At 49.2% G+C, this 21403-nt stretch overlaps 11 protein-coding genes and 2 non-coding genes across 13 annotated transcripts; 3 read left to right on the top strand and 10 right to left on the bottom strand.

Moving 5' to 3' along the window:
- Positions 1–416: 416 nt before the first annotated feature.
- On the bottom strand, positions 417–1384 carry BO94DRAFT_532836 (uncharacterized protein). The gene has a single exon (XM_025611204.1). It carries the CDS (start codon positions 1151–1153, stop codon positions 560–562), a length of 594 nt encoding a protein of 197 aa, XP_025469790.1. The 5' UTR covers positions 1154–1384; the 3' UTR covers positions 417–559.
- A 1828-nt stretch (positions 1385–3212) lies between these two features.
- On the bottom strand, positions 3213–3898 carry BO94DRAFT_358476 (uncharacterized protein). Its single transcript, XM_025607156.1, has one exon. It carries the CDS (start codon positions 3737–3739, stop codon positions 3248–3250), a length of 492 nt encoding a protein of 163 aa, XP_025469789.1. The 5' UTR covers positions 3740–3898; the 3' UTR covers positions 3213–3247.
- BO94DRAFT_487511 (uncharacterized protein) lies at positions 3435–4380 on the bottom strand. The gene is made up of 2 exons (XM_025609040.1): positions 4322–4380; positions 3435–4270 (listed from the first exon to the last, which is right to left on the bottom strand). The coding sequence occupies exon 2, from the start codon at positions 4247–4249 to the stop codon at positions 3818–3820; it is 432 nt and encodes a 143-aa protein (XP_025469788.1). The 5' UTR covers positions 4250–4270; positions 4322–4380; the 3' UTR covers positions 3435–3817.
- Positions 4381–5119: 739 nt separating this feature from the next.
- BO94DRAFT_511936 (Zn(II)2Cys6 transcription factor) lies at positions 5120–6963 on the bottom strand. Its single transcript, XM_025609785.1, has 2 exons — positions 6725–6963; positions 5120–6658 (listed from the first exon to the last, which is right to left on the bottom strand). Exons 1-2 carry the CDS (start codon positions 6794–6796, stop codon positions 5276–5278), a joined length of 1455 nt encoding a protein of 484 aa, XP_025469787.1. The 5' UTR covers positions 6797–6963; the 3' UTR covers positions 5120–5275.
- Positions 6964–7566: 603 nt separating this feature from the next.
- BO94DRAFT_487504 (uncharacterized protein) lies at positions 7567–8574 on the top strand. The gene is made up of 2 exons (XM_025609039.1): positions 7567–7892; positions 7950–8574. Exons 1-2 carry the CDS (start codon positions 7609–7611, stop codon positions 8461–8463), a joined length of 798 nt encoding a protein of 265 aa, XP_025469786.1. The 5' UTR covers positions 7567–7608; the 3' UTR covers positions 8464–8574.
- Positions 8575–9219: 645 nt separating this feature from the next.
- BO94DRAFT_487502 (alpha/beta-hydrolase) lies at positions 9220–11110 on the bottom strand. Its single transcript, XM_025609038.1, has 2 exons — positions 10677–11110; positions 9220–10618 (listed from the first exon to the last, which is right to left on the bottom strand). The coding sequence occupies exons 1-2, from the start codon at positions 11080–11082 to the stop codon at positions 9384–9386; spliced, it is 1641 nt and encodes a 546-aa protein (XP_025469785.1). The 5' UTR covers positions 11083–11110; the 3' UTR covers positions 9220–9383.
- A 104-nt stretch (positions 11111–11214) lies between these two features.
- BO94DRAFT_t101 lies at positions 11215–11286 on the bottom strand. The gene has a single exon. It is a non-coding gene; the product is annotated as a tRNA-Thr (tRNA).
- Positions 11287–11369: 83 nt separating this feature from the next.
- On the bottom strand, positions 11370–11448 carry BO94DRAFT_t100. Its single transcript has one exon. It is a non-coding gene; the product is annotated as a tRNA-Thr (tRNA).
- A 55-nt stretch (positions 11449–11503) lies between these two features.
- BO94DRAFT_573250 (GNAT family N-acetyltransferase) lies at positions 11504–12441 on the bottom strand. The gene is made up of 3 exons (XM_025614958.1): positions 11958–12441; positions 11776–11900; positions 11504–11728 (listed from the first exon to the last, which is right to left on the bottom strand). The coding sequence occupies exons 1-3, from the start codon at positions 12370–12372 to the stop codon at positions 11588–11590; spliced, it is 681 nt and encodes a 226-aa protein (XP_025469784.1). The 5' UTR covers positions 12373–12441; the 3' UTR covers positions 11504–11587.
- A 281-nt stretch (positions 12442–12722) lies between these two features.
- Positions 12723–14497, top strand: BO94DRAFT_487499 (SDR family oxidoreductase). Its single transcript, XM_025609037.1, has 4 exons — positions 12723–13114; positions 13167–13422; positions 13479–14256; positions 14305–14497. Exons 1-4 carry the CDS (start codon positions 12995–12997, stop codon positions 14414–14416), a joined length of 1266 nt encoding a protein of 421 aa, XP_025469783.1. The 5' UTR covers positions 12723–12994; the 3' UTR covers positions 14417–14497.
- Position 14498: 1 nt separating this feature from the next.
- Positions 14499–15088, bottom strand: BO94DRAFT_564206 (Dabb family protein). The gene is made up of 3 exons (XM_025614403.1): positions 15006–15088; positions 14834–14944; positions 14499–14773 (listed from the first exon to the last, which is right to left on the bottom strand). Exons 1-3 carry the CDS (start codon positions 15069–15071, stop codon positions 14615–14617), a joined length of 336 nt encoding a protein of 111 aa, XP_025469782.1. The 5' UTR covers positions 15072–15088; the 3' UTR covers positions 14499–14614.
- Positions 15089–15753: 665 nt separating this feature from the next.
- Positions 15754–16920, top strand: BO94DRAFT_532831 (zinc-binding alcohol dehydrogenase family protein). Its single transcript, XM_025611203.1, has one exon. The coding sequence runs from the start codon at positions 15783–15785 to the stop codon at positions 16827–16829; it is 1047 nt and encodes a 348-aa protein (XP_025469781.1). The 5' UTR covers positions 15754–15782; the 3' UTR covers positions 16830–16920.
- Positions 16921–20272: 3352 nt separating this feature from the next.
- On the bottom strand, positions 20273–21313 carry BO94DRAFT_460778 (uncharacterized protein; the record flags this gene model as incomplete). Its single annotated transcript, XM_025607898.1, has 1 exon — positions 20273–21313. The coding sequence occupies one exon, from the start codon at positions 21311–21313 to the stop codon at positions 20273–20275; it is 1041 nt and encodes a 346-aa protein (XP_025469780.1).
- Between the last annotated feature and the right edge of the window lie 90 nt (positions 21314–21403).

Here is a 21403-nt window from a genome sequence, read left to right as displayed (position 1 = left end):
TACCAACTCCCATTCAAATATTGACAATATAGTCCTGCCACTGTCCATGCCCATACTTCGTGCGAAGCTCCGTATTATACGCATTACCAACCATGATAACAATTGAGAGGTACCAGAAAGCGCCCTGACTAAGAGGGCCGATGAGTGTGACAAATTGTTAAATAATGAGTCACTAGAAGATCAGATACAAATCACAAAGTAACCAATGAATTCCTGCTTCTTTCAATAGGCGAAAGCCATTGTTCCAGGGGACCGACTTTCCCTAGAACTGTTCCTAGGTACAAGAGGTAAAGATGTCTAAGACATGTGAGTACTGTACAGAGGCCCAACACACACATGTACAAGAGAATCAAAAGAATCAAGAACAGCCCTTTCTCTTGCTGCTCAGGCAGACCTTGCGATGTCCGGAATTCCGCGGCCAGTAGCCCGAGACTTTCAACTGGTTGCTACATGCGGGACAGTAGGAACAATTGTCTTCAATTAGTTGACCAACAGCATGAGCTTGGTACCATGTGACATCGGTGTATACGCCTTGATATGTTGAAACCCCGAGAAAACACTACCCGTAGGCGCCAAGCCTCCGAATACCTCCAACGTATGTCTTCGCAGTGGACATGCGCTCAAGAATATTGAGACAGCTCGATTTATAGGCCAGATCATAAGGACTGCATCTAATACCCCAAGTCTTGCGCTTGTCGAGTTCCATCTTGGCTTCAACGACGTCCTGCTGACCAATGCGGATAAGCATGTCAACGATATCGGTGTGTCCATCTGTGTTCCCGGTTTGGGTGTAGAAGGATAGGGCCTCGGCGTAATTGTCCGGATCGTTGGTTCTATAGCCAAGTGCGTCCTCCTCAATACTCTCCAGCACGGTCAAATTGGTGCCTTCGACAATACCAGTGTCACTGTTCACATCTCCGCCGATATTGTAACTCGCCCACACAGCATCACCATATCTTCCCTCGAGGATCGAATTCACATACTCGCTGGCCCAGGGTTCGACGATCGGCCATCCTTTGGTGTTGTTTTGGAGGATTTCATCCAGAGTGAAATCTAGGAACAGTGGCTCGATGAGCTCGGTATAGCTCACGTTTTGAGCTGAGATAGTACCTTCACTCAATATAAACAGAGTAAAAAGATAGAAGACACGCATGTTGACAGCAATATAAACGATAAATTGATGGGAGCGTAGAGAGAGGTAACGAGGTGAGCATGGAAATGAAATCGGTCCATTACCAAGCTGGACATCCTGTATTTATGCCCGTCCCTTCTACCTACCGGGGCATTCTATTAACCTACCCGTATCATCATAACCTGTCCTGCTGGCCCCCGAAGCTGTTGAGCTAACCACGAAACGCCTGAGAAATGATGTGACTGATCCACTGGACGATTCAGTCGGGAAGATGTTCTTAGCCGAGATGTTTGCACCCAACGGAAGGAGACATACCTATTATCCTAGGCCTGCCACCGAGATGGCGAGTAGCATGGCAAACAATGGGGTGTAATACTCGATACCAATGTGCTCCGATATCAGCAACAGCTGGCGTTCCCAACATGTAGACTTTGATACAGCCTCTGATTGGACAGATCAAATGCCGCACTAACAGGTACTGTCTTTGACCACCGATTTGCAGAATTTCCAAAGTCATGCAAGAACAGTCCAGTTCCAAATCAAACCAGAGCTAGTAAATAAAACTGTATATTACAGACTATATTTCAGCCTAAAGCATCAAACACGAGACATAAAGCCAATTATGATAGGAGACCTGTGGCAATAGTAATTCAAAAACGGGCCATTGGCGCTCAATAGCGCACTTATGGATTTGTTTGTTTCCTGGGAATTTTGCAGATCGGTGACTAGAGACAGTGAAATGGCTACGGAGCTTGCAGAATCTTGGACTCATACACTGCCTAACAGGCTTCTGTTGAGATAAGTATAGTACTACCTAGGTAATGGCTGACAGACGACCGCAAGTTTCCACGGTCTGATGCATTACAGAGCGATTCCTGATATTCTTTCTAATTCGCCTGCTAAAACATCTTCTCGGGAATATCCTGTTTCATCTAATAATCTTTACTTGATGCTTCCACCAGTCTGACACAAGAAATGTGGACTATCGCTCGTCACATTGAACTTGCTCCTGAGAAATCCAGCTTTCCAGGTTTGGGTGCCCGGGACTTACCATAGTGTCACCCAGAGCTAATGCGTATCGCAAATCACATAAACTGGCGAAGAAAGCTCTATCGATGTAAGTATACGCGAGGATTACCCGTAGGCCCCACGAAGCTTAGGCAAGCTGTGCGATACCTTTTTTTTTTTTTGGCATCCTTGTGCTACCTCATAAGGCCCCCCACGCTTCTCCTCCTTCTCCATGCACAGATCATAACGCGTTGGCGAGAGAGTATACTCTATCCACACGGTACGTACAAATGCGCCGCGCCTTTTAGAGCCTCCTGCTAAATTCGTAATGCACAATATCCGCAGGTCACTCAGGGAAAAGAACATCTCCCGCCCGGGTCGATCAGTGGATCCAACAGGTCACAATATCAGGATCGACGCCCAGGCCCCCGATACTGGACCCTAGCAATCAACTCTTCGGATTCTGACAGCGACTAATGTTGTGATTGGCCAGCCTCGCAAGGTCCATGCTAATTTTTTAGTCCACGGTACGGTACCGGTCAGTTCTTCCAGCCCTCCCCGGAAACGGATGAGGTGATGGATACCCGCATACTAGTAGTAGTACGCTGATGTTCTAACAGCCAACCGCCGTTGGTATATGGAGTACTGAAAATTGGGAATTTCATGCGTCCAGCAGTCAACGCTAGAGTCTGTGACATATGAGCCAGCCACATGACAGGTGACTCCGGTCATTCTTCCCGGTATCTAGTACAGTCTATCTACCATGCGGACCCGTTCCTTTGAATCCACCCTCATTATTGGCGATCGGGAAAGGGTATATCAAAATCCCGAGCAGGGAAAACTGGATGGAGGGCGTGCGTAGACTTTTGACCTTACGGACCTCTCGCAACCTCCGGGGGTCGAGTTATCCCTGCGAGTGGCGCATTATTAGGCCCGGAGGCGACGTTGTTCAATCTGACTGGGCGACAGAGCCAGGGTATATCGGAAGTTACCGGGGGAAGTCCGGGATTTTCCGACATAACGCTCACAATGTCTAAATCTGAACCAAGAGCATCAACAATGGGCGATGCCAGTGTCAAGAGACTGTACTCACATGGGTTCTTTGTATCAAGCCGTTATAACTAAAACGGATGTGGGGAAAATGTGAACCAAGGACTCAAAGGGTACGTCGCATTGAACCCTCGATGCCTTATTGTGATTATTTCGTATGGCACTAGTCCAACGCCACCCCAACGCCGCTCGAAGGTTTAGTGGTTCAAGGGGCAGACACACCGCCGGACCTCCGGTCTGTTTGATGCCAAAAAGCCTGCTTTTGGACCGATCTAAATATAGATCCAGTGAGTATGCAGTCAGGGTGGGGGTGAGAGTGTTAGATTCTTCTACACGAGCGAGATCGGGGGTCCCGGGCTCGAGCGGCAGAGGTCTGGCAGTGTGGTGTCGGACAACACTAGGGGCATCGGCCTGGCTTCGTCGCGAAAATTGTGATGGATTGCCATAGTAAACACAAGACAAGACCACAAACATCAAAACAGGTGCCTTAATAACGAAACTATAGGGTAATTGGCCGCGTGTTTCTCCTCTCCCATGTTCGGACGCCATCCGTGTAAGTTTTCTGAACAGTCAAGGTCCTCAGCGTGTAGCTGCTGAGAACGGACCCAAGACTCCCAATCTCCATTCTCAAAAATCAGCGATATGATCCTCCCACTGCTCGCGTTCATACTTTGCCCGAAGCTCTGTAGTATCCATATTGCCAATCCGTCTAATAATCTCCATCACTTCCGGATGTCCATCCGCGCTACTCGTATCCGCGTAGAACACAAGTGCCTCAGCGTATGCCTCCGGGTCGGATACCTTGTAGTTTAATGCCTCATCCTCAATCACCTCAAGCACTGGCTTATTCTCCTCCTCTGAGATACCATCATGCACGTCGCCTGCTATATGGTAGCGCGCCCAAATGGCATCGCCGTATCGCTTGTCCCGGACAGCGTTCACGTAGTCGGTGGCCCAAGGTTCGACGACGGGAAATCCTTGGGTGTTTCGGGTGAGGATTTCTTCGATGGAGAACTCGAGGAATATTCCCTCTACGATTTGTGAAGGGGGCGCGGCCATGGTGTGGTGCTGGGTGCAGCTCTGGGGTTGGGGTTAGTGTGATTGTGAAGCCTAGGAGGTCATTTGATGTACCTTTGGTGGCAGGTGGTATGGAGATGGCAATGGCAGTGATAGTGGTAGTAAGCGTGGGGAGAATAGAAGATTGAATGCAAGGCGGGCAAAGTTCATGTGATATTGTGTTGGGCGGCACAGGCGTCAGGCTTATTCAGCATGCATATCGTTCCTCTCCCTTTGTTCCTTGATACAAGGGAGAATGTTTTCTTGCTGGGAGAAAGCTCTTGTACTATGACCCACTCAACTACTAATCACTCAACCAAATCAATATATCCCCAGTCAGATGCCCACTAACATGGAGAATCTGATAACTGCGCGCATCGTGTAGCAAATTAAACGCAGGTGTTCTGCCTTCATTAGGGAGGCGTTACATGCACACCGACCAGGCTAGCCCATACCAGCCTCTACTAGCTGCACATCGCTTCCACTCTCCGTTGACTATTGAAGAAATAGTCTATCTTTAAATTGAATAGATACTCACCAATGTTAATATATTGATATCTAGAAAAGACTTCTACGCCTCAGGCTACCTACTACTTACATGATTCTATAAATACAAGGAGCTTACTTCGTATATAAGACTCTGAATGAGATCTTAGATAATTTTATATACGGGTCTTTAGACAAAAGTCTGAATTAAATTTTAGATAGCTCTCTATAAATGTTTCTGGATGATAATTTAATAAGATTCGAATTGAGTTTCTACGTAGAGTCCTTTGAAATTTCTGTATATTAAATTCAGGATCTATGTAAACCCATGAAGATAATTAATATCCTGTCTAACAGCTTTCTGAGTCGGTTGGTTGAGAGTATGTGGTTGGTTAGCCCGGCCGATGTGTCTGTAGCGCCTCCCCCTTTCATTAAACCCAGATGAGCGCGATCGTGCAAGAATGTGACTATAATTAACAAACGATAAGAAAAGAAAGAGGGTCATCTTAACATCACATGTCGGCTACTCCGACACAAAACCTCTCAGCTGGCCAATTCGTCAATTTTGACCACATCTTCAAGAAGTTGCAGCGCCATTGAGATGCCGGAGCTTTCACCAATATCCCGAAGACGTCGGATAATCCACTTCCGGGAGTCACTTTTCGTGACCGGACATCTCCCAACCATGGTGAGAGGCCAGACCAGGATATACCCACCCGAGACGCTGGCATGGGCAGAGGAATTAAAAGTGACAGTGCGTTCAGGTCCCGAGGACAGGAACTCGAGGACCTGTGGAGCCGTAGCCAGTACGTCGTCCCCTAATTTTGACAACAACTGCTGCGTCTCTTGGAACTGTCCGTTCAAAATTGGCGGGGCGAGATCTGTGGCGAGCATTTTCTGCAACAGGTAGATGATTATCCGACAGACAATCATTTCAATACACCGCGCGTTATTCCAGACTCGGATCGCCCAAGCAGATCGGTAAAGATCAAACCGACTGTCGTGAACCAAGTCCGGATCTGCCTCGAAATCTCGAATGGTCGTATAGGGTTCTTCGATGGCCAGGATCCCCAAGACACATTCACAGTCCCGCTGAAGCAGCATCGCTTCCTCCAGCAGACTACACCAAGGAACCTCCCCCCTATTTCGTCCGACGTTATACATCAGAGTAGGAACCCGGGTGGCTACCACGCCCGAGAGCCAAAACCCACTCTGAGTATTTGTATGTTTAGCTGCCTCTTTCTGCAGCTCACGAATCCCCTCCGGAAACGGCTGATTAGCCTGGATACAGGCAATGATGAGATCGGCGCGGAGTTGATTAAACATGAGGATTCCAACCCTGGTGGAAAACTGGCGCCTTCCTCGGGCTATAGCCAGCGTGGCAGCTCCCTGAACATGTCGAACCCACGATTCAAAGTTAGAGACGTACTCAAACACGCCCAACGAGATCACCGACATCAAGATACTGTCCTTGACGCACTCGACCGGGGACGCCAGGGCGGCGTTGACACTAGTGATGGCCTCGGAGTACTTGACGCGCGCGTGTTTGACCAATCCAGGCTGCCGGGAGGCGTTCGCCAAAGCCATCAGGCCCACCGCGGCCATGCTGGTCAGCAGGGTGGGGTGCTCGGCATCAGCGCTAAAAACAGCGGGGATGTAGTTGAGCCATCCACGTGACGGGGACTGCGCGCTGGTGATGAAGTTGTGCAGAAAGTAGTTGACCCCTAGCTGGTCCACATTGGTTTCCAGGCCACGAGGCGGTGGGGTCGAGCGTTTGGTGGTCATCTGCATGGCCCGTTTTTCCTTGGACCGCTTGATCGTGCGATCGGTCTGGTCGCGGAACACTAGTTCCCATTCATCGCGGTACCCGGGGCATGATTCCCGCAGGCGAGTGCATTGTCCGCAATGGGGAACTTGTTGGTCGCACTGATGGAGACATGGCCAGATTAGCACGGTTCCCATCGATGTGATAGGAGAACAGAGGACACCTACGCGTCGCTTGACGGCCCGGCAATTGCCACAACTACGAGAAGCTCTTGTGCGAATGTTGTTACTTGATGACATAGCTATCTGGTCAATGATCGCGTTGTCTGGGGTAAGGATAGAGGGACAAGAAAAAAGAAGGGTGAACTTAAGCAGGGGCTGCTTCAGCTCCACTGAGTTTAAGGGGCTTAAAACGCTAGCACCAACGGAGTATTTCACACCGGTAAGGTAGACTCCTTCACAATGTGTCACCAAGTCCACAATAGGTCAGCCTTGGGAATTGAGGAGCTGAAGATCGACGCATGTTGAGGCCTGATTGCCGAGAGAAACTTAGCTGTCAACCTCAAGCCTTCGCGTAACAACGTGGCTTGATACAAGCACAACCGAGCCAGCCAATCATTTCCTAGCTGTGGGGATATTGGGGCCCACCGCTCAGCCTCCTTGTCCAAACCGCCCCCACACGGCCGTCTGCTGACTTCGTGACTCGTTTCATCGAAGGATTGGGGAAATTTGCAGCCGATCGTCGGTGAGCCTATCTTATCGACTGTCCGATCTGCAGCAAACTACCCAGACAAGTCTCGGTTGAGCCCATGGCCACTTAGGGCTTGGCGCAAAGCGCCGTGATTGGGTTACCTCGGACCGCAGGGATCCACTGCCTGCCGTCCGCGCTAGTCCTTGTTAGGCATGCGAGATGCTGGGCCAGTCACAAAGGCATCCACTCGAACCCTCAATCCTTTTATGATATCAACAACAAGGCTGTGTTTTGAGGCAGGGCTGAGGACAGAAATTCAGGAACATAAAAGGAAGCAACATGTCCCTGTGCAAGGTAGCACAGAACCAGTCTCTTCCATCCTCATCCCTCATCTCCTTACTCTTCCTCTACTACCACCACCATGGGCAAAGTCACCTACACTGATGGCATCGCCATCCTCCAACTCGTCATATTCCCATTTATCCTCGGCGCCGCCATTTTCATCTGGAGCCGAACAGGCTGGAGAGTCGGCAGCAAGATCTGGCGATACCCCGTCACCCTCTCTCTCATCCGCATCGCCGGCAGTATTTCCTCATTATTAACAATCAACCACGATTCCTACAATGTCGAAGTCGCCGTAGCCGTATGCGAGCTAATCGGCATCGCCCCTCTACTACTTACCTACATCGGAATCCTTAGACAAATGTGAGTGCCCCAATAAACCCCCACCCACAACAATCAAAACTAACCCTCACCCCGCAGCGACACGGAGCAAAGACTCCCACCCCGATTCCTCAAACTAATCACACTGGTCTCCTTCATTGCCCTAATTCTCGGCATCGCGGGCGTCAGCAGCGCAAACGACAACAGCAACGGCTACACCCCCGACACCATTGTCAAAGTGTCCATGGCCATCTTCATCGTCGTATTCGTGATCTACAACCTCGCCGCCGCGTGGCTGTTCTTCCAGCTTAGCTTCAGTATGAGAAACTTCCAGAAGAAGCTTTTCATGGCCATCGTTCTCTCTTTCCCCTTCATTCTCATCCGGGTGATTTATTCGGCGATTAGCGATTACACCACCATTGACAAGTTTGCTGTCCTGACGGGCAGTCCCACCATCTATCTGGTTATGGATGTGTTGGAGGAAATTGTCGCCATGGCGCTTACTATGTTCCTGGGGATGTCGGCGGTGCTGGAGGAGGATTTTGTGAAGCTTACGCCCGAGCAGATGGGCGCGGAGCAGAAGTACGATCAGGTGCAGGTGCAGCAGGTTTAAGCTTGGGTTGTTTAATGTGTTTTATGTGTCGGTTGGCGTTTTTTGTTTTGTTGTTTGTTTTATGGGGTATATCCAAGTCGTGCGATTTTGTGGTTATGGGATAGATATGGGGGAATAATGTTTTGATACACATGTGATAATTTTTTACAAGAACTTTCTCTACATCGATCCAGTTATTTTTTAAATCCGGTGTCAAAAGGACATGCAATAAATTTAAATACTCTTGATATCTCTTAGCAGTACTCAAGTAGCTCCCAAGCCTCTACCATGCTAATTAATACCCCTGAAATAGGATATCATGGAAAATAGAGTTTACTATTTGTACATGATGTTGGGCATCCCTGCCGCTTCGCTTAGGGTACCCGAGCCCGGACCCTCTCCCTTCACCAATCTGCACGGCCATGAGCCTGCAGGGATGACACGTCCCCTTTTCTACCACCCCACATAGGCTACAGCCTTATACATATGTCTATCCTCCTTCCGACGTGTCATATTGTAACTGTAAATTTCCCTGCTTTTCTCCCATCTATCGTATACTTGATCATTTCTCCGGATCTACTGATGCTGGAATGACGTTCATCTGAAGTGAATGCAAGGCTTATGCTTATCCTCCAGGTTATGGAAATTATTTAATACATATGCTTACACTTGAAATATAGGAACATCCCGTCTGTCAGAACAAACGTAACATGGGTACCATAACTGACGCGGGATATTGGGGCGGGTGTCGATCCCACGCACGGACATCACAGCCGCACTGGAGACGCGTGGCCCGGAGATAACAAATAGATTCATCCCCATGGACCTGCCCCAGATTATCAAGCCTTGCTTCTTTGATACCATAGTGTGCCAAAATCAGGAATATTCTACCCTTCAACAAGCATATACTACCTAACCAAAAAGATACATACTTTCCCTCCTCAGGTCATTCTCCGCCGACAAACACCAGGAACTGGGAAAGAAAGCTTCCATCCATCCCGTCTATACGCATCAATCCAATCCTGTCTACCTTCTGTAATCAACTGCTCTAGAACCAGATCCTTCCAGTCGAAGCCTACATGAACGAGACCAGTTCTCTTCCCGTTCCAGCTCAGCATGCGCCCGTTCTTCCCAAATTCTTCCCAGACGGGGTTTCTATCCCCGTACATAAAGCTAGTATACGCATCGCTCATTTTATCCGCGGTTGCGCCTAACTCCCGATTCGCTTGACAAGCAGGCTGATAGAAAAATACCGCATTGCCGAACGAGTGCCACGCGTAGCCGCCCAACGGGCCGGGGACATTGTCCACAATATCGATCGAGTAGAGATATGTCTTGTGATTGGGATGTGACGCCACCCGCGTCGCGAATTCAATATCAGGCGCTATGAACAATGTGTGCGTTGCGAGAGCGAGGAGGGATCGCAACGGTGTGTCGACATCTGGTTTCATGACGGATAGGGCTATCTCCGCGGGACAGGGATTTGATATACTATGCTGTATATGATTCAAGACCTCTTCCTTCGTGAGGTCAGACGGGTATTTCGGGTTCAGAAACAGCGCAGCTTCATCTTTCAAATGCCCGATGATTATCTCCGGACACCAGGACGGTAACTCCGCCCAGTATTGCCCCGAGGATATCTTCTCCGCATCCCAATCGACAAACCAGTTGGGATCCTCGATGGGGAAAGATACGGGCAATGATGGGATTAGAGCGACGAGATCTTCGGCTTTGTAGCTTCTCAGGGCTTGGAGTTTAGTATGGTGGGATGCGGATGCGTCGATGCCGATGGCTTGGATAAGGTGGTTGAAGATTGGTTGGACGTCGGAGAGTTTACGGAATAGGAGGTGTGGGCTGGAGCAGATTATGGCTTTTGAGAATAGAGGGACTCCGTGTTTGAGTAGGTAGAAGATGGATGCTGCACCTGCGGACTCGCCCGCGGCTGTGACTTGTGAGGCGTCGCCGCCGAAGTGTGAGATGTTTTGTTGGATCCATTGCAGGGCAATTGCTTGGTCGTTAAGCCCTTGATTGAGGATTGGAATTTCGTTGGATTCTTTGGCTTCTTCGATAAGTTCGTGGGAGGATAGAAAGCCGAGGATGTTCAGGCGATAGTTAATAGTTACCACGATTATGGGTTTGCCTAGATCCATGGATCGCTTGACTAGATGGTTGCCGTCTATAGTAGGGTGATGGGTAAATAAGTGGGTGTCTTTGGATGGGGGATGGGGGCGTACCAAACTCGGTAGCGTTGGTGCCGGTGTTGAATGATCCGCCATGAATCCAGACCAATACGGGAACCTTGGGATTCTGTGGTGACAAGGCGCTGGGGGGCGCATATACATTGAGATGAAGACAGTCTAATTCACCGCTTTGATGGGACAGGGACATGTCTTCGAACATATGGCTCATCAGACCGTGGAGCGGGTCTGGCGGCTGGGGACATCGCGGGCCGTAATGGGAGGCATCCCGTCTACCGGGGATGACAGAAGGGTCAAGCAAGGTAGCGGTTTTGAATCGGGCGGGAATTGTTGCGTAGGGGATATTCAGCAAATTGACTACCCCATGGGTTGAGATAAAGCCATTAAGAGCGAGACTTCCGATGTTGAAGGGAAAGTTCGAGGCGTAGTTGTTGAGAGACATGGTCGTGATGGTTGAATGAAGGGTGAAGGTAAGATGCGGGGATGAGGGGTTATCGGGTGATGGATGGACACCCAAATCTAATCATGGTAATGCAATGATGGTATTGGCCTTGGGCGGCAAAAAGAGAACCGATGCCCCCACGCGGGATCGAACCGCGGACCTCTTCATTACAAGTGAAGCGCTCTACCACTGAGCTATAAGGGCTGATATGTATTTGCCACCGTCTACTTTTCCCTGTTAACCTACGCGAGATGAGCACGCGGCTAAAAAAGAAAAGAAAAAAGAAGTGCCCCCACGCGGGATTGAACCGCGGACCTCTTCATGACGCGATACGAGTGAAGCGCTCTACCACTGAGCTACAAGGGCTTATTGTTTTTCCGTTACTGCTTTTTGGTTTATAAAGGACATTTCTTTTCATATTCCACAAGTTCATCGCTCTCGATCACTATCCAACCCTAACCAAACATTATTTCTTCCATGACTACACGATCTTTTCTGTCCTACACTATGTGCTCACGGGATTTGGCTCCCTAATCAACCCGACATGGGTATGAATACCCTGTCCTCCGTAATTCTCCAAGCTGACAGACACTCCCTCCCCCACCCGCACGAACCCATTCCGCTCATACATCTTGATCGCTGGGCCCTATTTCCCGTCAGCACCGAGTAACCATCAACACTCACGAAACTTACATTTAAATCCGTATCCAAATAACAAGCCACGCCCTCTCGATCCGCCTCCTCAAAGGGACACCGAATCAGCTTCGAGGCTGCCCCCAATCGCTGGTACTTTGGATCGGTAGCCAGGTTACCACAATCTGCATCATCAGCATCCATCAATTCCCTTGTGGTAAAGAATAGCTCAGGTAACATACACCAGTTCAACCGCCTCGGAACCCCCAGAATCTCCTTCCTCATTTCCGCGATCTTTGGCATCAACTCGTCCATATAATCACCCCCACCCGAACTCTGGCGACGATGCACCGGTGGTAGCGTCCTGGCTCGTTCGTCGCGAATCCGCTCCTCCTCTTCCTCCGTAACAGGTGGAGTCCAGCTGATGAAGCTGGCGACGTCGCCGGTATCGAGGTCCCGAATGATCCAATAGCGACGGTGTGGATGGGTAAGATCGCGCTCGAACATGGTGGTTAGGAAGGTGAGCTGAGAGGCGGAAGCCTCTTCCGATTGAGGGGCTACTCTATCTTTGTCATTATCGGCGATGGAAGATTGGAGGATTTTGGCAAGGAGGGGGGCATCAGATAATGTTGGTTTGATGGGGTTGGAGAGCTTCATGGTTCAAGTTCGGGGGTTCCGGTAAAAATATATATTGATGGGCTGAATGATAGTACTGAACAAACAATTGATAGTCCGAACCCGAGGGAATGATTGCAAGAGTATATATACCTTTTGACTCCCCACTAACAGATGTGCTTAAATCTGACAGGGATTCAATGCTTGACCTGACTGGATAATAAGAGGAGGTGTTATGGGTGTCTGCCTGATGGCGCGAGGCTTATCGCAAAGTTATCTTATCGGTTATCAGCTATCCGTGACTCACGTGGCAGTCTAGATAAAAAGCGTATTAGACCCAAAATCCCCTCAATTGATCTCACCAGTCTAGATTAACCCGGTTGGCTAGTGGTGTTTTACCTTGTGCTGAATTGCAATTCTTGCTTCCTCCCTTGTTTCTCCAAGACAGATGGTTGCCGAAATGGACAATTCTCCCACCTACAAAAACAAGTGAACCGGGAGAAAGAAAGAAGCTTAAAGCCTATTTTGATTAAACCTCTCCCAAACCGGGATGGTATCGTCATGTGGGATAGACTTTGGTCGCGACAGGATCCGAAGCAGTGGACATTCACCATATAAACACCACATCCAACTCTCCCCTGCATGATGCCTAAACAACGCCAATATGTCGATGCAGACTATAACCTCCAAAGGCATCTACCATGGCCTGCCAACCTTCCCCGACGACCTCACCGGTCCCACAGCGATCGTATGCGGTGCCAATGGTATCTCGGGCGATCACATGGTTTGCTGTCCACTTTCTCAGCAATTCTGTTCAACACATGCTAACCCCCTAGCTCCGCGTGCTCTGCGAATCCCCCAAACGCTGGACAAAGATATTTGCCCTGTCCCGACGACCGCCAAACAAACAATGGCCGAGCCACGTAGAGCACGTGTCCATGGATTTCCTAAACCCACCCACACAGCTAGCCGCCCAAATGAACGAGCAGAACATCAAAGCCGACTACGTCTTTTTCTTCGCCTACGTCCAACCCACCCCCAAAGAAGGCGGCAGCATCTGGAGCGCCAACGAAGAATTGGTCAAACTTAACAGTACTCCCCTCCCTACCACCCCCTCGAGCACAACCCCAACTAACCCACCCACCCAGCCCAACTCCTCCAAAACTTCCTCACAGCCCTAACCCTCACCACCCTCCCCAAAACAATCCTCCTCCAACAAGGCGCAAAATACTACGGCCTACACCTCGGCCCCACCACCGTCCCCCAAGAAGAATCCGACCCCCGAATTCCCCTCGAGCCCAACTTCTACTACCCCCAAGAAGACACCCTCAAATCCTTCGCCCAAGAACACAACATCTCGTGGATAATCACCCGCCCGTCCGCCATCCTAGGCGCCGTCCCGGACTCCGCAATGAACATCTGCCTTCCCCTCGCCATCTACGCCTCGATCCAGAAACATCTCGGCAAGCCCCTCGAGTACCCTGCCGACTTGGCCTCCTGGGAAGCAAGCAAAGATCTCTCCAGCGCGCAAATGAACGGATATCTCGCTGAATGGGCTGTGTTAACGGGAAATGTGAACCTGAGTGTCAATGCGACGAATGATTGCGCTTTTACGTGGGAGAAGTTCTGGCCGTGTCTTGCGGAGAGGTTTGGTGTGGAGTGGAAGGGGCCGGACGTGGATGTAGGTGAGGGTGAGGGGTATAAGGAGGTCGAGACGTGTAATCCGCCGCCGAGGGGGTTTGGGCCACCCGGGAAGTTGAAATGGAGGTTTACGTTCTCGGAGTGGGCGAAGAGGGAGGAGGTGCAAGGGGCGTGGAGGGTGATGGCGCGGAGGTATGGGTTGAGGGAGAGGGAATTGTTGGATATGGAGAGGGTTTTTGGGTTCGTTGATGCGGTGCTTGTGTGGTCGTGGCCGATGCAGTTTAGGTGAGTTTTATCCTGGAGGAAAAGGGGTAGATGGCTGACGCGGTACAGTACTACGAGGAGGAAGAAGTTGGGGTTCTTTGGGTTTGTGGATAGTACCGAGTCGGTGTTGAGGGTTTTGGATGAGTTTGTTGATTTGAAAATGATTCCGCCGAATGAGTAGAGGGTTTGGTGCACGGATAAGTATTGAAGATTGGAAAGTTAATTTATTGGGCCCCGATGAGAAATGTTCACTAATTATTCTTCCACGGATGGCAGTTCTGTGTGCTTGTAGCGGGAAAAGACACTGTTATTTCCACCTGCTTAGTCCTTGGTCAAACTCGTTTTTACTTAACCAGCCACATAGCCACATGGAGGGGATCTAGATAAGCTTCCCATCAATAAAGTCCACCACCTGCACCTTGGCCAAATGCTCCTTGACGTTCTGCACAACGGCAATATGAGCCGGGTCCTTGTTCACAAAGTAGTCGCGGTCGGCCGTATTCTCGAACACAGAGACGAATGCATGGCTGATGCCATTCTATTGTACAATTAGTCAATGGTCTGGAAGTTTTCAGCTCAGGTGCAAGGGCGTTCGTACGTTAAGACCCTCGATGGAGACATCAACGCCGGCTTTCATGGAGAGAATGTAAGGTTTGCCCGTTTCGGGATGGATGCAGGATTCGCGAAGGGTCTTGACTTGGCTTGCAACCTAAGATTCAGGACTTCTTAGTGTTGCAAGTCTTATAATATTAGTGAGTGGATAAACATACATCTGCCCTGACCTCAGGGGCAGCATCAGCCTTGAACTCGAGCAAGACGACGTGAGTGACCTGCATTTTGCCGTACGTAAAGAGTAGAAAACAAAGAGGAATGTGTCTATCTCTCTCCAAGAATTACAGCTATTATCAATCCCTCAAAAGAGCTACATCAAGAAAAGTAGCGCAGTCAAGCTGATCAATTAATCAGCACACAGCCCAAATGTTAACTAGTTAGTTAACTACGCCTCAAGACGATATGTCAGCAAGACTGACGATCATCCGATTTCTGCGCGGAGCGGGATCTAAACCCTTTACAGTCAGACGCGAAAAGCTTAAACCCTGAATCCGGACCATCTCAGCACTTTATTCATTCACATTTCACACTTAATCCTATGGACCCACTGGTAGCGGTATAGTGGCAATTGACTGGCCACATAGCTACAACCACAAAGACTCATGGACCGGTCCCTTCCGCAAATGTACTAAACTCCAACGCATTGGCGAATCAAACCCAACCCCAAACCTTACTCAGAGTTCGAGAAATCCGGTCCCGGGCAACAGGAAGCGAACTTCCCTCGGGCATTTGTGGGCCCAAAGTGGAGTACGCGGACACTGACGGAATAAATGATCTCACTGATGAATTTGTCATCGTCAATGGGAGGGGCATTTCCACTGCGTTCTTGGTGGTTCTTGACTCAATGCCGAAAAGCCATTTATAGGGTGTCAATTCCCCGTCTTCCCGAGCATTCATCCCAGACATCCCAATTTCATACCTACAATCCCACAACTATGACCCAAAAAGCCATCATCGTGACCTCCCCCAAACAGGGCGGACTCGTCACCGACCGCCCCATCCCCACCCTCCGCGACGACTACCTCCTCATCAAAACCGTCAGCGTGGCCCTCAACCCCACCGACTGGAAGCACATTGCCTTCCTCGCACCCCCCGGCGCCCTAGTCGGCTGCGACTACGCCGGTATCGTCGAGGAAGTCGGCCCCGCCGTCAAGAAACCCTTCAAGAAGGGTGACCGGGTTTGCGGGTTCGTTCACGGCGCCAACGCCGTGCAGCACGAAGACGGCACCTTTGCTGAATATATCGTCGCCAAGGGCGATATCCAGATGCACATTCCTGAGAACCTCAGCTTCCAGCAAGCCGCGACTCTGGGTGTGGGCATCAGCACTGTGGGCCAGGCACTGTACCAGAGCTTGAAGTTACCTCTGCCCACGGAACCGCGCAAGGAAGAGGGCGGAGAGATCCTGATCTATGGTGGATCGACGGCGACGGGGACTCTAGCGATTCAGTTCGCCAAGTTGTCTGGGTACAAGGTGCTGACGACGTGCTCGCCACGGAATTTTGACCTCGTGAAGAATCTGGGTGCCGATGTGGTGTTTGATTACAATGCGCCGAACTCGGTGGCGGAGATTCGCAAGTATACGGGTGATAAGTTGAAGGTGGTTCTGGATACGATTTCGACGGAGGATAGTGCTAAGTTTTGTGATGGGGCGATTTCGACGGAGGGTGGAGAGTACAGTGCGCTTTTGGCGGTGGGGATTGAGCGCGCGAATGTCAATGATCGCTGGACGTTGGCGTATACCTCCGTTGGTGAGGACTTTATGTTTGGCCCTGATCTTTGGCCGGCTAAGCCGGAGGATAAGGCGTTCCAGGAGAAGTTCTGGAGCATTGCGGAGAAGTTGCTTGCGGAAGGGAAGATCCAGGTGCACCGTCCTAGTGTGCGCCCGGATGGATTGAAGGGTGTTTTGGAGGGTTTGGAGCTTCTCAAGGCCGATAAGGTCAGTGGTGAGAAGTTGGTCTACAATGTTGCCGAGACTCCTTAGATGGGATTGATCTATGATGGGATTGAGAGTAATTAATGGGATATGATTGAGACACAATGTAATTTTATCGGGAGTGGGGCGGATCCCACCCTCTAGAGCGGAAACTAAACTACATCCGGAAGTAGCTATCGATGCATTTGTCAGATTCGATTATCAAGCATGCAACCAGCATGAACCTCGGACTCTTACTAGAGTGGGCTGTAGGGAAAGAGGGGGACTGGTGGAAATCCATACAGTGCAATTATATCCTTCTAACTAGACAGCATCCCACCAGCTAAAAACCAGCGGCGATATCAATAACCCCTAAGTCCACGCACCATAATTCAGCGCTGATCTTTGTCTACAATCCCGTATTTTTATTCTTCGTCAGAAGATATGATTTGACCCCGCCACCAAACCCCAATGGAGAATACACAGGATTCTCTTCTCTCTCAGTGATCAACGCGAACCCTCCTGCATGGTTATAGCTCACGCCCATACCTAGAAACTCCCACACGCAACGCATTTCTGTAGAGCTATCATGGTTATCAAAAACCCCAGCATCCAGACTGAACATCAATCTAAACACCCGTAACATAATCAGATTGAGTGTGCTGCTACTTAGTCCACTTCAATACCTCTTCCTGTTCGGTATTATAACTAACCGACAGAAAGTACTTCTCTCTCCATGCATAGCATCTCATTCCATAGACCTTAACAAGGCACACCATGGTTTGTATCATCATAATGGTAGATTCGGATAGGTCTCAAGGCTTCGTACGCTCACCGTTTAGTTCCAAGGAGTGCTGTGCCGCCGATATTGAATTCAGACGACCCTTTGTATGTAACTCCTGCGGATAACTCTTCAGGCGATGCCAAACTGCAAGATCGATGTCTTCGTTTCTCAGGTGTCGTTTCCGGAATACTCCCTCTTTGAACTCCATATTCTCTCTTGACCCAGTACAGAAACTAACGAGACGGTCTGCGTTCCCCTTAAGTTCAGTGGATTCGAGCAAGAGTTTCGGGATGAATATGGCGTCATGTGTTGTAGTGGCAAAGCTGATCCTCTGTATCATTCGAATACAAGCATGGTTCTTTCAAGCATTCCATGTCCAATATCTGTGTCTATCTCTTGCTTAGCAGAAGAAGTCCCGCATGCTATAGACCAGAATTACCAGCTTTGCTTCCCCTGGGGGATCAAGGAGCTATGAAAGTAATGACAGTCGACACTATCTGCTTCGAGGGCTCGAATAATGGGTTATATTCTTTTGGTTTAATCGTAATTTGGTTCTTTCTTTTTCCCCAGCTCAAAGTCCATGAAGTAGCGTAGATCCATGGGGTTAAACACAAATTTTCGTGCCACTACTTTCTTTGTAAGCCGTAATAATTAGGATCTAAAACACCCTTTTCGAGTCCGCGAGGGCATTTGTTTTTCTTCGTCGATAATTGGCAACAACCATATCGGATGAGGAAGCTTGTATCAGTATCGCGAACGGGAGGTATTTGTCCTAGGTGGTAATATTAAGGAGTTATCCATCGTGCTATTATCTGATAGCCTGTGATATTGTTGTTGTCAGGCTGAAAAGGTCTGACCCAGTGGGTTCTATTTTTCAGGCTTTGCAAGTCCAGACGGAATTATAATTCTTGAGTCTGCGCCCGTGAAGCAATTCATTGTTGCCGAAATAATTCCAGCCAGACATATTGTATCTAGACTGAACCTGGCCGATTCTTGAATTCAAATCTCCATATATATGATGCTCATCGTCGACATGGGCACGGTTCCAGACGAGCGGTTCTTTCTTATCCTGGTGCGATTTGAGATAGTATACCGGATTTTATGGTCGAAATGTGGCATTCATCGAACCAATCATCTCTGGCTTGTACAGTAGCACGGTATACTATGACTTCATCAGTTATGTGGTCCAAAATCAAGGACAGACGATGTCTTCTCCCGCACACAACTCAAAAATCAGACAACACGTCCGTGGAATCTATCCAGTGACTTCGGTATATTGATCATTGTGCTGGTTATTTCCGAAGCCCTCGTACTTGGTTTGTATCCAACCGACGAGTCATTGATTGCAGTGGTAATAACTCATGGAATATAGGTAATCAGTCCAGTTCCGAACTACGACTGCCACCGTATCATATTATTCGCGAGATCTTTTCTTCAGCTTCTCCCATACGCCCTTTTCTTCAATGTTGAACTCGGCGATTATCTCCGGTCTTCTCTCGATTTCCCTAACTGCGACGCGTCGCACACTGGTTCGATGAGACACAACCCAAGAATTGTATATCCCGCATATAGTTCAGTGTCACGGCGGGTTGTTTCCTTTACTCCCGGCAGCTTCACAATCTTTTGATTCTCTCGCTGCATGGCTCTATCTGCTGACAAGCCTGTACTTGGATCGACAGGTTTCTCTCCCTGATGGAAGCTTGTTTGATGTCCGCGAAAGTGTAGTCGGGCTCTGTCTGCGGATCTTCGCGTCTTCTGCGGTTCTTTTTCACTCTTTCTCGCGCGCTTTGGGCTGAGGGAAATGGGCGATATTGGTGTTTATTTGGTGGCTGGTATCGGCTGGATGCTTTTCGCCAGCCTCTACCTGGCCCTTCAGCGGAATCATCGAGGTCTGTTGATGGTATATGTACCGCTCCAATCAAGTCTAAGACGTGTGCTAGTTCCCATTGCATCTCGAGTATTGCTCATGATGATATCTAGTCCCTAGTTTTCCTGATGACAGCTGCCGAACGGCATGTCCATCAGGTTGGGATGATATGGAGTTAGATGATGCCACGGAGGATAAAGGTTTTGGTGGTGAAACGAAGGATTGGTTGGAGGTATGCGCAGTTTTCAGTCTGGAATCGACCAAGATTGTGCCCCGGCATGTATTTGACGTAGATTTAGGTGATTTGGTGCTGTTTCGTGCTGCTGAACCACTCTTTTAAGCTTATAGGAGATGATGAGGCTATTAGTCGGTATCATTGGTATGGTGGACGGAATAAGAAGGATGGGGACGTAGGCGTCCAGAAGCCATATCTATATACGGATAAAGCCTTATGATGCTTCCTATCGTGCCTTGGTATGGAGATATGTAGAGAGCCGAGGTAGCTGGGAAGAGAAAGTAGGATGGGTGAGTTTGTCTTATAAAGAGATGAGGATGGTACTATGCAGTGACATGTACAATTCACGGGGAAGGCCTGTCACTGCTTTAGTTAATGCTTTTAATGCTTATATTGACTGATGACAGATTCACTGTTATTTCATCCTTCTAGCAATTCACAACCATCTCTCAGTTAGTCAGACATTCTAGATGGGTATCATATAGAGCAAAAAGCAAGAATGGGTAAATAACCGACCAAAATAACCACACTGTAAGCAACATAAACCCAATACATAACTCCGACCACCTGACAGACCACGCCCTAGATGGATTCAACCCCAAATATTATAACCATCTTATCATCGCTCAGTCCCAATCTTCCGTAAATGCACGGAGCCCGTTAGGATAGATCCGATTCCAAAACGTACCGTCAGTCACTGGATGTCCAAGTCGGAAGTCATCCAAGACAGTGTTTATAACTATCATATGATACCTCTCGCATCTGATCCACCATTGCCGCAGGTGTGGATCATGCATGGGAATAATATATGGATGCTCGCGGAGAGTAGCCGAAAATTCATCCCCATAGAAAGACCCGGAAGTGAACCATTCAGCGAAGCGATCGCGTCGGAGCATATTAGCAGTGGGTCCGGGGATGGTGTCCAAGTGGGTGTCCAGGAAGAAACCGGTGTCTATCCTCAGAGCTTTGATGTTGCTGAATGCAGGAATGGGGATGGTGAATTCGAGACCGTTGTCTTCCTTTTCTTGGTCGTTTATGATGTAGTTGCAGCAGCGGGTTAGGAGGGCCCAGCTGGGAGATTCGTGCAGTGTGCATGAATCGGTGGTGACTTGGACATCGTGAACGCCGTCCAAGCGACAGAAGGGCAGGAAGGCTATAAGGAAGTCTGGGAGAGTGTCTCCGGGGTATTTGATGCTCTCGTTTATCGTGCCTTCTTGTTCCCAGGGATGGTTGTGGTGGGTTTTGAGGCGAACGGTGATCTGAGATGGTTGAGATCCGGCATATCTCAATATGAGGACGAGGTCTTGCAGTCTCTGCCATAGCAGGATAATTTGGCCAGGGTCGTTGGGATCGGGAGCGTATACATAAACCACAAGTTTGAGCGAGCCCCAGGGAAGATCCTGGAATTTGTCGAACTTCTTCTTAAGCTCTAGCTTGCTTAGATGCCGACTCACTCGAAGTCTGTTGCACTGGAGTTGAAGCCAACTATCGGCGTAGGAGGGAGAGATGTGAATTTGCAGTGTGTCGTAGAGGCGACCTGCGATGTCGTTGAAGATGGCTTTGTTTGTTCGCAGAATAGCTGGTGATCCGGAGGATAGGAGGTCTTCCCATATCAGGATTCGTAGTTCTGCTGGCAGTTTTCCAAAGTCGCCGAGAGATTCTTCCATCGCGCCGAATTGTATAAAACGGTGTATAGCAAAGCGATAGAGAGAGGAAGAGAAACGGAGTTCCTGGTTAAGATACTTCCCATCTGACTC

Source organism: Aspergillus sclerotioniger (assembly GCF_003184525.1).
Source record: "Aspergillus sclerotioniger CBS 115572 chromosome Unknown BO94scaffold_7, whole genome shotgun sequence".
Taxonomy (NCBI): Eukaryota; Fungi; Ascomycota; class Eurotiomycetes; order Eurotiales; family Aspergillaceae; genus Aspergillus; species Aspergillus sclerotioniger.
Note: the sequence above shows the minus strand (reverse complement) of the source record. Positions and strands in the feature narration are given on the sequence as shown.

Coding starts and splice junctions, on each gene's coding strand:
- BO94DRAFT_532831 (XM_025611203.1), top strand. CDS start 15,783: ATGACCCAAAAAGCCATCATCGTGACCTCCCCCAAACAGGGCGGACTC.
- BO94DRAFT_487504 (XM_025609039.1), top strand. CDS start 7,609: ATGGGCAAAGTCACCTACACTGATGGCATCGCCATCCTCCAACTCGTC. Junction 7,893..7,949: donor ATCGGAATCCTTAGACAAAT/GTGAGTGCCCCA, acceptor CTCACCCCGCAG/CGACACGGAGCAAAGACTCC.
- BO94DRAFT_532836 (XM_025611204.1), bottom strand. CDS start 1,153: ATGCGTGTCTTCTATCTTTTTACTCTGTTTATATTGAGTGAAGGTACT.
- BO94DRAFT_487499 (XM_025609037.1), top strand. CDS start 12,995: ATGTCGATGCAGACTATAACCTCCAAAGGCATCTACCATGGCCTGCCA. Junction 13,115..13,166: donor GTATCTCGGGCGATCACATG/GTTTGCTGTCCA, acceptor CTAACCCCCTAG/CTCCGCGTGCTCTGCGAATC. Junction 13,423..13,478: donor AGAATTGGTCAAACTTAACA/GTACTCCCCTCC, acceptor CCACCCACCCAG/CCCAACTCCTCCAAAACTTC.
- BO94DRAFT_511936 (XM_025609785.1), bottom strand. CDS start 6,796: ATGTCATCAAGTAACAACATTCGCACAAGAGCTTCTCGTAGTTGTGGC. Junction 6,659..6,724: donor GCCGGGCCGTCAAGCGACGC/GTAGGTGTCCTC, acceptor TGTCTCCATCAG/TGCGACCAACAAGTTCCCCA.
- BO94DRAFT_564206 (XM_025614403.1), bottom strand. CDS start 15,071: ATGCAGGTCACTCACGTCGTCTTGCTCGAGTTCAAGGCTGATGCTGCC. Junction 14,945..15,005: donor CCCCTGAGGTCAGGGCAGAT/GTATGTTTATCC, acceptor CCTGAATCTTAG/GTTGCAAGCCAAGTCAAGAC. Junction 14,774..14,833: donor TCTCCATCGAGGGTCTTAAC/GTACGAACGCCC, acceptor ATTGTACAATAG/AATGGCATCAGCCATGCATT.
- BO94DRAFT_487511 (XM_025609040.1), bottom strand. CDS start 4,249: ATGGCCGCGCCCCCTTCACAAATCGTAGAGGGAATATTCCTCGAGTTC.
- BO94DRAFT_487502 (XM_025609038.1), bottom strand. CDS start 11,082: ATGTCTCTCAACAACTACGCCTCGAACTTTCCCTTCAACATCGGAAGT. Junction 10,619..10,676: donor CACCAACGCTACCGAGTTTG/GTACGCCCCCAT, acceptor ACCCTACTATAG/ACGGCAACCATCTAGTCAAG.
- BO94DRAFT_358476 (XM_025607156.1), bottom strand. CDS start 3,739: ATGGCGTCCGAACATGGGAGAGGAGAAACACGCGGCCAATTACCCTAT.
- BO94DRAFT_573250 (XM_025614958.1), bottom strand. CDS start 12,372: ATGAAGCTCTCCAACCCCATCAAACCAACATTATCTGATGCCCCCCTC. Junction 11,901..11,957: donor TCCGAGGCGGTTGAACTGGT/GTATGTTACCTG, acceptor CTGATGATGCAG/ATTGTGGTAACCTGGCTACC. Junction 11,729..11,775: donor ATTTGGATACGGATTTAAAT/GTAAGTTTCGTG, acceptor GACGGGAAATAG/GGCCCAGCGATCAAGATGTA.